At 55.7% G+C, this 15,445-nt stretch overlaps 6 protein-coding genes across 6 annotated transcripts; 5 read left to right on the forward strand and 1 right to left on the reverse strand.

The window, feature by feature from the left end:
- Positions 1 to 43: 43 nt before the first annotated feature.
- Positions 44 to 952, forward strand: B0T26DRAFT_653827 (ubiquinol-cytochrome C reductase hinge protein-domain-containing protein; the record flags this gene model as incomplete). Its single annotated transcript, XM_060438496.1, has 4 exons — positions 44 to 133; positions 303 to 465; positions 672 to 785; positions 888 to 952. The coding sequence occupies 4 exons, from the start codon at positions 44 to 46 to the stop codon at positions 950 to 952; spliced, it is 432 nt and encodes a 143-aa protein (XP_060292987.1).
- Positions 953 to 2,594: 1,642 nt separating this feature from the next.
- Positions 2,595 to 3,693, forward strand: B0T26DRAFT_417741 (uncharacterized protein). Its single transcript, XM_060434894.1, has 2 exons — positions 2,595 to 3,387; positions 3,486 to 3,693. The coding sequence occupies exons 1-2, from the start codon at positions 2,689 to 2,691 to the stop codon at positions 3,564 to 3,566; spliced, it is 780 nt and encodes a 259-aa protein (XP_060292988.1). The 5' UTR covers positions 2,595 to 2,688; the 3' UTR covers positions 3,567 to 3,693.
- B0T26DRAFT_417742 (major facilitator superfamily domain-containing protein) lies at positions 3,694 to 5,095 on the forward strand. The gene is made up of 2 exons (XM_060434895.1): positions 3,694 to 4,189; positions 4,261 to 5,095. The coding sequence occupies exons 1-2, from the start codon at positions 3,821 to 3,823 to the stop codon at positions 5,029 to 5,031; spliced, it is 1,140 nt and encodes a 379-aa protein (XP_060292989.1). The 5' UTR covers positions 3,694 to 3,820; the 3' UTR covers positions 5,032 to 5,095.
- Positions 5,096 to 5,384: 289 nt separating this feature from the next.
- Positions 5,385 to 7,384, reverse strand: B0T26DRAFT_722552 (uncharacterized protein). The gene is made up of 2 exons (XM_060442594.1): positions 7,168 to 7,384; positions 5,385 to 7,022 (listed from the first exon to the last, which is right to left on the reverse strand). Exons 1-2 carry the CDS (start codon positions 7,236 to 7,238, stop codon positions 5,603 to 5,605), a joined length of 1,491 nt encoding a protein of 496 aa, XP_060292990.1. The 5' UTR covers positions 7,239 to 7,384; the 3' UTR covers positions 5,385 to 5,602.
- Positions 7,385 to 10,040: 2,656 nt separating this feature from the next.
- On the forward strand, positions 10,041 to 12,000 carry B0T26DRAFT_722557 (uncharacterized protein). The gene has a single exon (XM_060442595.1). It carries the CDS (start codon positions 10,387 to 10,389, stop codon positions 11,791 to 11,793), a length of 1,407 nt encoding a protein of 468 aa, XP_060292991.1. The 5' UTR covers positions 10,041 to 10,386; the 3' UTR covers positions 11,794 to 12,000.
- Positions 12,001 to 12,546: 546 nt separating this feature from the next.
- Positions 12,547 to 15,026, forward strand: B0T26DRAFT_652421 (uncharacterized protein; the record flags this gene model as incomplete). The annotated part of the gene is made up of 4 exons (XM_060438365.1): positions 12,547 to 12,612; positions 12,712 to 13,828; positions 14,093 to 14,560; positions 14,770 to 15,026. 4 exons carry the CDS (start codon positions 12,547 to 12,549, stop codon positions 15,024 to 15,026), a joined length of 1,908 nt encoding a protein of 635 aa, XP_060292992.1.
- Positions 15,027 to 15,445: the final 419 nt, after the last annotated feature.

A 15,445-nucleotide genomic window follows, 5' to 3' on the forward strand; every position in this document is an offset into this window, starting at 1 on the left:
CGAACTTAGCCATTGATACTACTCCCCGCCCCGGCCGATCACCATGGGTATCTGGGACACTATAACCGACCTCGTCGAGGCCGCCACGCCATGGACGACCGCTGACGCCGAGGCTCCCGCGCAGGAGGAACAGGTAGGCCACCTCGAGTTCCCACCCTCAAAGCGTCGAGGTCCCAGCCATTGCAGCATCCCAAGCTCGACCACAGTCTGGCGAGATCGCGCATCGTCTACTGCGAAGGCGTCAGGCAGGCTTGCATCCTGTATCGAGGATAACCGCTGATCGTTTTCCGTCATTCCCACAGCAGGAGGAGACTGCCGAGACCAAGGAGGACGAGTCCGAGAAGGCTGAGGAGGCCACCGAGGAGCCGGCCGAGGAGGAAGAGGCCGAGGCCGAGGCCGAGGAGGATGACGAGGAGGAGGAAGACGAGGAGGAGATTGTCGACCCTAAGGAGAAGTTTGAGGAAGGTGGGTTGATCTCCCCAGAGAGAGAGCGAGCGCTCTTGCGCCACGGTCTCGTAGACCGGTAGTCCCGCATCCCCTCCGATCCCTCATCACTACCGCGCCAATTCATCGCCATACTACGACTCTCCGGGCTGCCCACCGACTCAACCCTCACCTTGCCGTTTATCTGGTTGGGAATGCTGCTAACCAGCGGGGAATCCTGCCTGCAGAATGCCGCGAGTCCAAGCAGTGTGCTCCCGCCAAGCACCACTTCGACGAATGCGTCGACCGCGTCACCAATGCTTCGTCCAGCGACGGCCCCAAGGAGGATTGCGTCGAGGAGTGTACGTGTTTTCGAATTCCTGTTTCCCCGCGGAGGTCCCCGTTGGCCTATCAAACCTTTGAGTACCTTCTTACTGACATTGGAATTGCCTCACGTCGCACAGTCTTCCATCTTGCCCACTGTGCTACCCAGTGTGCTGCTCCCAAGCTTTGGTCCGTCCTCAAATAAATGGCTCGCCTCGGTCTATCTCCCGGTGGAGCGGCGGCCCCAACTCTTTGCGATCGACAGACAATTTCGGATTTTGAGACAGAGTCGTCGTTGGCACGCCCGTTTTACTCTTTTCCCTCGAATCTACCCAGATAAACAACCGAGCGTGAACGACATAGAAAGAACAGGGACTGACGGCTTGCCTCGTCGGGAGGCGGATGGGTTCTGTCGCGACGCATACACATCTACGGTAATGGGGCTGAGGGAGCGCTTCCTGTATAATGTTCGGCCTTCATAGGGGCAAGCTTGGTGCAGCACTCAGCTCTGGGCAGTACATCCATGCCGTTCTGGTCCTTGTCTGTATCATAACCCTTCCCGTCACACTCGAAAAGAATAATTTTAGACGTCGTGATTTCTAAGAGCTCTCTCTATTAGTGCCGTATACCTCGCCTACGTTTTGAGTATCGGGACCCTTGCACGTGTTCACATGCTAGAGCACGAGGCCTCCTCTGTGATTGGACATCTGGCCACAGGGAGGGAGAAGAGGGGCCTCGCATCTGGCTCCAATATCATAGGCATGCTAACCTCGGTATCTTCAAAGCGTCACACAAAAGAAAGACTTTATAGAATCTGGAACGAAAACATACGAGACAAAGGGGGGGGCACTTCTATACATCAAGACGAAAGACCAAATGGCTTTTAATCGTGTCGTGTTTACGAGAAACCTCACAATAGACGAACAGACATCAAACACCAGGTAACGAGCGCAACGAGCGCAACGAGCGATACTTCTGGAACGACCTTTTGGTTTTCATTTTTCATGTTTGCCGCACGACAAAACAAGGACAATTCGATTGTCGCTTGTAAGATGAAGAGGTGGGTTGTGTGGTTTGAGGTTTATGGAGGTGGCCGAGATGTTGCTTCAGAATCACCGAGACAGACAAATAGCCCGAGTTAGCAAGAACCTGCTTCCTGGAACATCATTGGAGAAGCGGAGATAAGGTTCATCTCGCCCCCTTGCCATTAATGCGACCGCTTTTGCTCACGTTGGCTTTCCATACGTAGGCCACGGATTTGTTCAGCTGTAAATGTCTGATAGATAGCAATCCATAGCAATCCCGTAAAGCGAGCTTTCCATGTGTTAGTTTCTCAGAGTCCAGAGGGCGGCAGCTGGACGTGCCGAGTGCCGTGCTCGAATAGTTTCAGTGTGAAGTGTGAATAACCTAAAAGAGAGACATTGATTGTGTGGTGTTGCAGCGGTGCGGTCTTGGTGCCAGAACGAGGTAGGCGCCCGGCTAGCCCTCTGCTTGGCGGTGCTTGTGACCTGGCCGCCCTCCCCCCTTCTCCAAAAAGGAAGAACGCCAAGCGAACATGGAAGGAGGGGAGGGGCAGGCAAATGAACCTCGGGTGTGTCGTCTACAGGCGAGACGGCGCCGCTACCCAAGGTATCTAACGTACCCGTATCTGAAGAAACACTGGCGAGGGGGTGTTGGTGTGAGTTGGGTTGCCCAAAACACCACAAAAAAAGATCCCGCGGAACAAAGGGGAAATGAATTAAACTCACACTGAAGAATCCGGGCCCACCCTTGAATGTTTTAAGCACCCCGATCCCAGCAGCTGGTCAACCGCTGGCCTGTAGGCGTGCATTCCGCGGAGAGCCCTGCTGAGCTCGGATCCCAGCGCCGCGCCCCGCCGCGCAGCATATCACAGCCAGGTGGATACAGTCAGCTTGCTTGGATCCCATTTGGCGGGATCAGATGGCTTTCAGCACCAACAACAGCAGCGATGAAAAAGGCGGCAGCGGCGGTGACGACAACGGCAACGGCACATCACCCTCACTGCGGCCCCAGCAGCAACAGCAGCAGCAGCAGCAGCAGGACAAGGAACAGCAGCCAACAGTGCCGACAAAAGGTGCATCAGCGCATGGGGCCGAATTCTCAAGTGAGAAGCCCCTTGCTCAGCAGCAGGCGGGCGCATCTCAACAAACAGGCGGTGTCGGTGTTGGCCCAGACACCACCAGCAACACGACCAGCAGTGGTGGCAACGCAACAATGGGCGGCAGCATTTCTGCACCCAAGGGGCCAGGCTGGCAGGCGCTAAAGGGCGACGAGGATGAGGCCGTTGTCGGCGGTGGTGGCGTTGTTGCGGAGCAGCGTGTTGCTGCTGCCGCTTCCGCTGGCCCCGACGAGGACGACGAGGATGACGACACCACCAGTAACAAGAAAAAAGGGCGCGGCTCGTCTGACGCGGTTGCGGTTCAACATGAGAGGGGAACATCCCACCACCTGATGATGCCGTACACAGACGCCGTGTCACCCGCGTCCGCTGGCGGTGCACCTGCTAGACCCGCGTCTCTGGACGTGGGTAGTGCCACTCCCGAGGTGTTCAAGGTATACAAGCGTCGGTGGTTTGGCTTGGTGCAGCTAACGTTGCTGAATATCATTGCCAGTTGGGATGTAAGTCACCTTTTCCTGCTTATCTCCCTCCTCACAATTCAAGCTATGCCCTGCCTCCCTGAGTCCCCCTTTATTCTCCAGCCAAGTATTTCCTCCAGATAACAACGGCGGGCTTGACGTTGAAGCACGCCAGCCGTTACGTGGCAGCGGACCGTCTTGCATCTCCGCGCCGTTTATAGTTAGACTTGCATCGGGGCAACGGCCAACCAAAATTTCACTGAGAGCGTATTATGCGGTTCCGAGAAAGATGGGGTTTCTGAAAACGTCTGGATATGTCTTCGGGCGTTGAGCTGTGGGGAAGAGGAAAAGGGGCCGCCGCCCAAACACTAGCTGACATTATATCCAGTGGCTCACCTTTTCGCCTGTTTCTGGTCACGCGGCGCATTACTTTAGCACCGACGAGACTACTATCAACTGGCTGAGCACGGCGTTCATGTTCTCGTTTGTCTTCATCATGCCCCTGGTTATCTACGTGCTACACCTCGGCCCGAAGCCGTCCATAGTCACGGCCGCGGCGCTCATCCTGGCCGGGAACTGGGTCCGATACATCGGCTGCCGTGCCGGCGCAAGATTTGGTCTTGTTATGTTCGGCCAGATCTTGACAGGCCTCGCCCAGCCCTTTGTTCTCGCTGCGCCGACCCGTTACTCGGACCTCTGGTTCACGAACCGTGGCCGCGTGGGTGCCACCGCCCTGACTACCCTCGCCAACCCCTTTGGTGCAGCCCTGGGCCAGCTCATTGTGCCCTTCTGGGTAAACGCTCCCGGCGATATACCGTCCATGGTGCTGTGGGTGTCTCTGATTGTAAGGAAAAAATCTCTCCCTTTTCTCTCCTAGCCTATCCTCCCTTCAGAAGTGTTAATTCGTGTTCTCAGTCGACCGTTTCCGCGCTCCCCTCCTTTTTCATCCCGGCCGCGCCGCCAACACCCGTTGCGCCCTCAGCCGTGACGCCTAAGCTTGGGCTCGGCGCCTCGGCACGGATTCTCTTCGGCCAGGTCGAGTTCTGGCTGCTGTTCGTGCCGTTCGCCGTCTATGTCGGCTTCTTCAACAGCGTGTCGTCGCTGATCAACCAGATCATGGAGCCCCACGGCTACTCGGACGAGGAGGCGGGCATTGCCGGCGCGCTGCTCATCGTGGTCGGCCTCGTGACCTCGGCCGTCACCTCGCCCATCATCGACCGCACCAAGGCGTTTCTCCCCGCCATCCGCATCGCCGCTCCGCTCATCGCCCTCTCGTATTTGGTCTTCATCTGGATGCCCACCACCCGCGACGCCGCTGGCGTCGCCGGCCCCTACGTCGTCCTCTCCGTCCTCGGCGCCGCCTCCTTCTCCATGGTCCCCGTCGTCATCGAGTATCTCGTTGAGCTGACCCACCCCATCAGCCCCGAGGTCACCTCCACCATCGCGTGGAGCGGCGGCCAGCTCCTCGGCGGCATCTTTATCGTCATCTCGGGCGCCCTCAAGGCCGGCTCCGGCGCCGCCCCCCCGTACGACATGCACAAGGCACTGGTGTTCACCGCCGTCGTCGCCATGGCTGTCCTGCCCCTCCCGCTGTGTCTCGGCTTGTTTGGTCGCGCCGACAAGCTGCGGCTCAGGCGCGTTCGCTCAGACGAGTTGGCATTAGCCCGGAGCCGGGAAACCGTATAGATAGGTTTGATCGGGGTCGAGGGATACATATACATCTGGGTGTGGCGGTTCGTTGGTGTCTTGGATACTTTCGGCCTTTCTTCTCACGACCAACTTGGCGAGAGGGCAGTGAAGAAACCCGACGGGTTTCACTTGTTTAATAGTTTTTTTGAGCATCTCAATAAGTGCGTCCCATGGCTCTTTGTCCGCGTACTCTGCCCGCGTATCTTTTTGTTCCGCATGGGATACAGGGTGTGGAGTGTGCGTGGACGTTTCTTGGTGTGCATATCTCGGCGTTCAATAGCGTGAATATAACCAAGCCCATAAGCCATCCATCCATCAACTAGTCAGACAAATGAACGGAGCCATCCACATTTAGGTAAATGTATTTTGTCTTTCGTCTATTCTGGAAGCGACTTCCACATTAGGTAGTTATACATGTGATCCGTGGACACTGTGTGCCAAGGAAGCACCCCATTAGTTCCGTCTCCCAATTTCGCACTCCCATCCCAATCAATTAAATTATTATTAGGTAGATGTATGAATGTAGAAGAAAAAGAAGAAATCTAACGGTATATGTTACCCAGAACAATTAGTTTGACGTGCTCTTCTGGATACGAACTTCCCATTCTTTTCTCAGCTCATCCATCTTCCGCCAGCAAGCAACGCCAAGTGCTTCGAATTCTGCCCGCTTTCCCTCGCTCAGTTCAGTGGCGCCGTGCTTCCGGCCAGTGGTCTTGCCCAGCAGCCTAGTGTCGCGATCCTTAGACACGGCGACATTGGGGTCCGCAACGCGGCCGTCCCACCCCCACCCCTCAACCTCGGACATCTTGACCCGGTCCTCGCCCGCCCAGGTCGTACTCGACCCGTACTTGATGCGCTCAGCGCCCACCGCATCCAGCGCGCCCTGCTCCTGCAGCGCCAACCACACGGGCGCGCACGCCCCCTTGTAAGCCGTGATAGGATGCCACGGCGAACCGAGGAAGCGTGACAGGTACAGCACCACGCGGTACCAGAAGAACAGGAAGGCGTTGAGCGGAAACATGGTCGTCTGCACCACGCCAGGGTGCACGACATAGACTTTTGGTGGATTTGTAGCGGCTGCTGCGGTAGGATTGGCCTTCTTATCGGGTTTTAGCCACGAAGACACGAACGGCCAGGCCGCGGGAAGTGACGAGGTAAGTGCTAGCAGATCTGTCACCCGCTTTGAGCTTTCGTATGCCGCGTCCGTCTTGATGCCCTGAAAGTCATCCAGCGACAGGCTGTCCCAAACAGGTTCAATACTGCTCTCCCATATGATGCGGCCGGGAGGAAGCGGATCAGAGTCCCGCCAGAGTAGCGGCGTCACCGCGTGCACAAAGAGGTAGTGGCCGAACACGTTGGCGCAAAACACCTCTCCAACCCGAGGTTGAGGCTGAGGCCGTGACTGTGGAACAGGAACTTTGGCATCCCTTTGGTCTGCATTCTTCTTCGCAGGGAGCGGGTTGATAAGGTAGCCGGGAGTGGCAGCCTTGAAAGTTGGCCAAGTCGTCGCCTGGACGATCCCCCGCGTCAGAATGTTGTGGACAACCTTGGGCCAGTCGATGCCTGTCCAGCCGCCGATGCCAGCATTAAGAATGACAGAGTCAAGGCGGGGAATGTGCACATCAACGAGCGGCTCGAAGAAGTCGGCATCGTCGTCGGCACCACCCTCGTTAGGCGGGCCGCTCAATGTGCCGTTGACGAGCTGGTCAGCTGCCTGTTGGACGGTCAAAAAGTTACACAGGTCCAGCTGGACGCTAAGGATATGGATACGCCGCGTGGTTTGCCGCGGATCATAGCTGGGACCAGCGCGGGCGCGGAGAGTGGTTGAGGTTAGGGCGACCTCCTTGGCATGCTGCCGGAGCGCGTAAACAGTCTCATTAGACTTCTTGACGTTCCGGGCGGTGGGGATCAACACGAGGTGGGCTGACAGCGAGCGTGTCGCAAGGTATTCGCTGATGAGACGCTGGCCAATGCCCAAGCCAATACCGCTATTTGCAAGGAAGTGTTAGCATCGGGCGGCACTAGACGGACAATTGACGGTCGAGGACTAAGGTAAGGCATGTAGGAGGCGGATGCGGAGGCGGATGCGGAGGCGGAGACGGAGGTGGGATTTCCGCTGCCCGCAGTACGTACCTGCTCGCGCCCGTGACCAGAACAAACAAGGTCTCATGCCTTGGTACGATCTCCCACGGCGCTGGAGCCATGTCTGTCAAAAGATACCGTATACGCGTAGTTACCGTACCTTGTTTTAAAAGTTGGGTGGTCTCAACGCAGCGGGAGAATGCCGAAGTGAAGTGGAGAATTTGCGCCGCTCTCTCCCAGCTTTTGACCTAGAATTTCGGATTTTCGGGGATTCCATATCTAGCTAGAGTGACTTCACGCCGTGCGGAGTTCACATTTCCGATCTCCGTACGGATACATTAAGTTAGGTAAGGAAAGTGGGTGATGAAAAAAGCACTGGCCAACGGTTTAGCGCCGGCCCGTTGCGTTTAGTGGGGATCGGTGGCCCGAGTTCACGATGCCCCTTGAGAAATGTTGGGCATGGGCAGAAATGCCATATCCATTGAGCGACTTTTCCTCGGTTATTGCAGGCTGCTATTCCGTACGAGCCTAAACAAGAGGACCAGTTTAAGCAAACCAAACAGCATGTCCGGGTGGCAATGATCGCCTTAATTCTGCTCGTTGTACTTGTGTATACTTCATCCTCTGGCACGTGCATTATGTACCTACCTACCTTACATAGTATGTTGATGGGCTAACCTCCTTCCAAGGTTGTCAAGGCTGTAGACATGCGGGTGGGGGGATGCAAGATGTGTGGACCTTATTTTTTCCCGATGATCGCCAACTTGAGGAGACGGGTGAGACGACTGTTCCCTGCCCTACGAAGCTAAACTACGTAGCAAGCGTTTGGGGTCTGCCGACCCACACACTTGTCCCAATCAGGTTTACAATCCCCCTCCAATGCCCCAGGCCAAATGGAGGTTGAGCGAATGTGCCGTAAGAATCTAATGACGCGGAGTTGATCAATTTCGAACTCTTGAAACCCTCACAGCTTGGATAACAACATAAGACGCCGTTTCAATCCAACCTTATTACCCCCTGCTTGTTTTGTCCACCCCCAGAAATAGGGTTTTGTGTTGGCAGACGGGCAGGTTCCGATTTAGCACAGTCTGTGTAACCGGGGTCAGGCTCCTCCCGCGTATTAGACGGGTGCAGTTCCCGGCCACAGTGTCCACTGCCTGCCAGTCCAGCGCGCATCTGCCACACCAGTATTGAGGCCCGCCGACCGCGCCTCCTTACCAAGGCTCAATCTGCTTGATCTCATGCCACCGGCTAGGATGATAAGGCGCGCTTATGTATAGAACTTGTGCAATACCGGCTATATATTACAAAGCTAGGTAGGACATGAGAGTATGTACATTACCTTACTAGCTACCTACCCGTACATACCTACCTACCTACCTACCTACGTACTTAGCAAATAAAGGAGCCGTTCCCACTTGCTGGCTCCGAACAGCCTCCGGAACATGGTTCCCCCAAAATGCTATGTAGGTATGATAATGAGATTGCCCTGCCACACGAGTCCCGTCAAAATACAGTTGGCCCCGCCCAAGCACGACTGGACAGGATTCTCGAGTCCACCTTACCGCATATGTTTCACTAAGCCTGTTGGTTGTAAATATTCGTCGAAGGCTGGGGGCCTTTTTTGGATGACAACATGAGAACACTCCATATCATTTAGTTGGTACAGTTCTGTGTACTGTACGGCTGGATTAAGGTTGGTTGGGTATTATCAGACCCTTAAGGCCAGGTACCTACCTGGTGTACCTTGGATTCGCCTGAAGCTGTTTCGAGTCCAAGCGGCATGGCTGCCATGCCTTGCTTGGCAGGAAGGCGAGATGAACTGGACTACGTGTGCTTCGTTTGCTTCCCGTCTGTTGTATGTTCCACGGAAACGCGAGATGAGCCACAAAGCTCCCAAGTAAGGAAGGTAACTTCCTTGCCAACGACTCAGGTCCCTAGCCGTGGCGACTTAGGGAGATACCTTACCTGCTGGGAGAGGTGGGTACCTTGGGTTCATTGGTAGGTTCTTTTGACAAATACTTTACACCATCCTTCGATGAACACGCAAGCGGCCCTCGTGTTGAGACGACCACAAATGCTTCCGGACGACGTCGTCTAAAAGTTGTGGAGATCAGTGGGGCAGAGAATAAACGCCCCTCTAGACTTTAGACGAACCGCCCATCTGCCGCCCTAGAATTCACCGATTGTTGCGCGAGGTGGTCCGCTTCCTTACAGCTAATGCTCGAGACACGTCCCATGGTAAATTCCCTACCTCAACGCTAGAAACCGGCGTACGTATATAGCTCATTCGGCTAGAGCCGTACGCACTAGATTACTACACGATGTGCTAGATGTAATACCTTGGCACTAATAAAATCGGGCTTGTATTGTTGCGCATGATGCTCGAATAGCAATTTAGGGTACTTAGGGAGGTAAGGTGGTAGGTGCTTTACATTCTCGGGGACATACGGAGTCCAAATTGATTTGTTAAGCGCAGAATCCCAAAAAAGTGGAGGAAAGTTGGCCCGCAAGCCGCGGCCTGAACAGGAAAGAAATTCGAAATGGATCTGCTGTTCAGGGCTCCCTCCCATGCATTATCCTTACGTACGTAAGGTATGTACTACCTCACCTAGTTAGGCTACGTGAGCTGGAGGATCACACAACCACCCTCGCGCCGTCCACAAGCACTGTGCACAAGCAGCTTGCATCTCCACCGTGCCCTTTATTACACGCATTGATTTGCTGGCTTCTGCCCCCGCGCATCAGCCCTATCCCAGGTAGGGAGCGGCCGCCTCATGTTGGCAGAAACAGTGCGCGACCCCCTAGAGCCCGGCAGCCATGACCCACTCTTATCACGTCCAATGGTATCGAGCTTATCCTCTTTGTCGGTTGGTACCAGGTTGGTTTAGGGGAGGGCATTCGTCCACTACTCCTTGCAGACAACCTAACCTCCAGTCGGTATCCACTAGTCTAAACTGCAGGGACATAATGTGCTGAACATAGTCGAACCTAGCCAGGTCCATCCATACCAGCTTTCGCCCAAAGCTATCTCGATTAGCCACATTGGGCGAAGCATTTGCGCCATGCCATGGGGTGTACCTACAACTACTGTAGCTAAGGTGCACACTGCAGTCGGTAGTCGGTACAGTACCGTATGCGCCACATGCCCACTCTCGGCATACGTTGTTTGAGTTTCACTAGCATCCATCTCGTCACATTCGCATTCAATTACACGCGCACAACATCACGAGCACGGTGGTACAGCTTAACCCTCGAGCCTCTTTGGCAATGGCCGGCCGCGTCTTGATCTTTGCTGGCGCGCCTGAGAGCCACGCGCTTGACTGGCGGTCCTCTGGGCTCCTGGCCGACTTTGAAGACAGCGTTGCTCCATTCGCTGGTGTCAAGAAGGCCGTGTCCCTGACATCACTGAATCCTACAATTGCTGCTGCTGCTACTGCTGGCCCTGGCGCTTCAGAGGCGGAGGCGGAGGCGGAGGCAGAGCCGGCGGGGGTGGAGACGGAGACGGAGACGGAGACGGAGACGGAGACGAGCTCTTTAGCCGTTCCAAAACATGCCATGTGGAGGTCTCTCCCTCTGGAGCAGGCCAGATACCCTACAGATACAGCCATGACTGCGGTTACAGCTTCATCTACATTTGTTGTTCCAGACCAAATGGCAACGGCACACCTGTCCTCGGACGTGTCCCAGCTCATCTCCGAGCCAACTGGTGGTGGTCGAGGCCTTGATGGGCTGGAACCCCAGTTCTTCACCACCACGTCTCTGTCCCTGGCAGCGGTCGACTTGCCAGAAAGGGGCAGTGGCGGACCGGTTCAAAATCAGGCAGCAGCAGCGCATCAAGAGGAGGTAATCTCCCAGTTCTATGAGCGCTCGATGGCGATCTACGAGCTCAACGAACAACGGTTAGCTCCCTCTCAGTTTAGCACTACGGGCGGCTCCTTTGCCGACTCCCAGACCGCTTCAACCTCGTCGTTTACCCATGCAAATGACACAACGTCGTTCCTGGGCGCCGACGGGAGCGGCAACGGTGCGGAGGCTATGCTCGTGAGGGAGCCATTATCGTTCCGCGGAAGTTCCCACATGAGCGATCTCAAGGACATCCCATCAGCTGCCTACCTCGTCAAGATCTTGCCCCAGACAATGTCGTGCAACCTCATCGTAGGCATCATCTCTATCTCGCAGCCGCGCATGGTGAAGACGCGGTGGGGGTCCATAAAGTACCTCGTTGAGGTCCTCGTCGGCGACGAGACACGGGCTGGTTTCGCCATCACCTTTTGGCTGACGTCCGACACTGTCGCCCAGAGCGTGTTGGCGGGCTTGCGTCCGCTGGACGTGGTGCTGCTGCAAAACGTGGCCCTCAACGTCTTCACGAACCAAGTTTACGGGTCAAGCCTCCGGAAGAATCTCACAAAAGCTCACCTGCTCTACCGGGCGCAGCTCGATAGCCAGGACGTCCAGGGGCACTATGGCCCGTCTGATTTGACTTCCGGCAAGCCCGCACACCTGCAACTCGATAAGACGCGGCTCGTTCGCGATTGGGTGCTTAGGTTTGTTGGTGATTCAAGAAATCATCAGACGAGCGACGGTGGCAGTAACAACACCAGCGCCAGCAAAGCCAGCAAGACAGGCCCCACTCGTCCAAGATGGCATCTCCCACCTCTAGACGATACCCAATAGTGTCCTCCCGGTTTCTCCCCGACAAACAGGTCTGTCTCCTCGGCAGCATCTACCTGCCTCTGTGGGAGGGGGAGTGGGGACGGAGCGCTGGGGTGCCCCAGCGGGTGGGTTGAGCCGTGATGCTTCCGCCCAACTCTGGGGCATACACCAGTGTCCCGCCGGGTTTAGGACTAACGGCTTGGGATTGGGGAGGGTCGGGTTTCTCGGTCAAGCCGTCGGTGTTAATAGCCGGCCTGGCCTAACGTGCGAATACCCCCTTGGCACACTCCTCTCCACACCCTTCTCCAGGCGTCGATGCGGCGCTAGCGTAAGCAGGGGGGGTGGAAGGGGCACCCGGACATCAGACGCGCGCATCTGCACATCTACCCTACCGGGCTATCAAGCAAAAGGCCCTCTAGAGCGCCCAGAACTCAAGCAAAGCGACTGCCAACGGCCTTAAACTAGTGCGCAGCCTGGAGGCGGGGTATGTTGGGTCGTTTGTTGGCCGCTACAATGCGCATGGGACGGGATGAACTGTCGGTTGACAAGGCCAAGGAGGAGGGCCCATTGGGCTCGGCCCCTTTTGGCTTTTGAGTCGACGGAGATATATATCGCGAGGCGGAAATCCGCACCCGCGGTTTCCGATGAAGGCACACGACGCATGCACGGATCTTGCAGTCTCGGTTCCTAGGAACAGCGCTTACATTGTATTCTACATTTTCCCTAGCCTTCACTCTAATCCCGCGACCACCACTCCACTCGTGACCGAACAAGATGATGCGTAGACGACATAAGAAGTCCCGCCGGGGATGTCTCGAGTGCAAGAGACGCCATATCAAGGTCCGACCCGCACCTTCGGTTGCTGTACCCTCAAGCCCCCAAACCAAACAAAATAGAACGAGACACAGACCAGAACGAAGCTAACATTTTTAGCTTCAGTGCGACGAGACTCGCCCACGATGCATAAACTGTGCTACTGTCGAGAGGGATTGCTCGTTTCCCCCGACCAGCGAGGGCGGGGAGTCAGTGGTCTCGCCGAGTACCAGGACATCGCCTTCGGGATCCATCAACGGACTTCATCTTGATGCCGTCTTCACGGAGCTACCGCGCTTCTCGCCGCTGGCGGAACTCCACCCCCGGGTCGACATGGTCCACATGGAGCTCCTTCACCATTATCTGACCGAGGAGGGCACCATTTTCCCACCCATGGTCGGTATGCCATTGGCCATCACCATGCGGCACGCCCTGCGCGAGCCTTATTTGATGTACCAGGTCCTTGCTCTGTCCGCACATCATCTCAGCATCCTCAGGCCACTGCAAGAGCAGTTCTATCGCAATACGGCGATCCAGCTGCAGACGCACGCCGTAACGCTTTTCAACAATATCGACCTCGGCTATTTCGACAGCTCCTTCACCAACCGCATCCCAGTCTTTATCTTCTCCTCGGTGCTGGGGTTTCATACACTCTGCGACACCCTGTCTCACCGGGACGACTATTTCCCCACCTCTCTCGCGCGGTTCATGAGATGTCTGCATCTCCACCGCGGCGTCCACAACAGCACGGCTGGGCACTGGGAGGATATCCAAGGGTCCGAGCTCAAGCCCGTCATCGACGCCGGGCTTGAATGGTACAACGTGCGCGGCGTGGGTCCAGAATGCGGGGATATCCAGCAGAGAATCCTGTCCTCAGGCCTGAATCCACAGGAGCTCGAGGCGACGCAAAAGGCCCTCGACCTGCTACAAGCCGTCTTTGACGGCAGACCAGCCGTCTTTGATGAGAGGCCCAGCTCTGTGACCCATATCCATGCGCTGTTCAACTGGACGACGATGCTCGTGCCGCCCTTTGTGTCAATGCTAGATGCGGGCCGGCCAGAGGCGCTTGCCGTCCTGGGCTATTACTTCCTGGCTCTCCATCACTGCCGTGACGCATGGATGGTCGGCGACTCAGGCCAGTTCCTCCTCCGATCCGTTGCCGACTACCTCGGCCCCGACTGGTCGGCGTGGATGGAGCCACCGCTGCAGATGCTGAACGAGTTATCTGCGGAATCAGCGACGAGTAGTTCCTCCGGCATTCGCCAGTACCCCCCTCACACCCAGTCTATTGCATCCTATTAGATATGGTATTCTATGGTGGTGGTTGGGGGGGGGGCTCAGTATGCGCTGCTTCCTTGTGATGCATCTGAGCAGCGAATAGCTCGAGTCACCTGATCTATTTCCTGCAGGCTGGTCGCTTACCGATAAATTTTAGGCTTTTTGTTGAGCTGGAGAAGTGAGTATTTCTTGTTTCCGCCCCCCACCACCATCACCGTCCCATCGTCAGCGCCGATTTTCTTGGAGGGTCTAGAAATGGCTAGGAAGATGGATCTCTCTCACCCGGTGCAGGCGGATGCGGCACGTATCGCTGAAATACACCTGGCCGCAATGGACTCGAACCCGCTTCTTCACGCGCAATTCCCTAGCCCCGGCAGCCTCGAAGGCCTTGGCAGCTTTTTGGCGTCGCACACAGCCAGCCAGCTGTCTTCATGCGCGCCTGCCGAGGAGCTAGCGGCAAAACAGACGGCTGCTGTACCCGAAATCGGGATCCTTGTTGCGCGAGACCCCGACTCAGGCTCCATCACCGGCTTCGCCAAGTTTGCGTCCCCGAGACATCCAGAGAAGGATGGCAAGATCGAGGAGATGGAAGGCTTGTATAAGCGCGCCGCCGGTTGCCGTCGCGACCTGCTTGAAGGCTATGCGTCCATCGCAGAGGATGCCATGAACAGACTGTTTGGAGACCGGCCATGTTATCGTATGTTAAGTACCTCAACCAACTTTTGTCGACTACCTACCTCCTGCCTCCGATAATTTATTATCGAAGAGGGAGCAGGGCCCTGCTTTCCTTTGCCGATTCCAGTCATCTTTCAACGCTGCTTTGGGAATTTCTGGGAAATATCTTTTATTGGGGTCGATTTGGGACTTTCAGACGCTTACTAAGTTGGTTGTGCGACCCGACAACAGAGTTATCCTTTGTCTGCATAGACCCGGTTTACCAAGGACGAGGAGCTGGTTCGCTGCTCACGCGAAGCGTTCTCGACATGGCCGCAGCCGACGGACTGCCCGTGTACATTGAAAGCACGCCGGTGGCAGTGCCCATGTACAAGAAGCTCGGGTTCAACGCCCTTGGCTCCTTCGAGATCGAGATCCCCCAAAGGGGTGGCCTGACGGGTGGCACGTCGGGGGTCTATAAGGAGACATGTATGGTGTGGTACCCCTAGAGAGGTGGAAGCCCTCGAATTTTCAGTATCGAGGGCTTAATGTTATGAATGGGTATGACTAAAGAGGGACTTTGCTGGACCTTTTCCTTGCACAGAGCGGACAGAGAATATACAATACAAATTATCCACGAAATCCTTGTAGTCAAATACAAGTAGAGCCGGTTGTGATTTTGTTGCGCATATTTTAGCATTGAGAATCCAAGCCGTGCTCATAGGATTCTTGTTCGAAGTACGAATACATGTAGCTGAAGCTGTTTCTTGTGCGGGCAGTGAGAGTACAGTACATGTACTGTACATAGAGGTTACACAAACGAAAAGATCGAGGACCAACAGAGAACAGACCAGCTGGTGTTGGAAGGAAGATGAATAAGAAAGAAAATACGACCTGAAAAGACGCCCAACCCGACAATACTTAAAGT

This window comes from Lasiosphaeria miniovina (genome assembly GCF_030549165.1).
Source record: "Lasiosphaeria miniovina strain SMH2392-1A chromosome Unknown B0T26scaffold_6, whole genome shotgun sequence".
Classification (NCBI taxonomy): Eukaryota; Fungi; Ascomycota; class Sordariomycetes; order Sordariales; family Lasiosphaeriaceae; genus Lasiosphaeria; species Lasiosphaeria miniovina.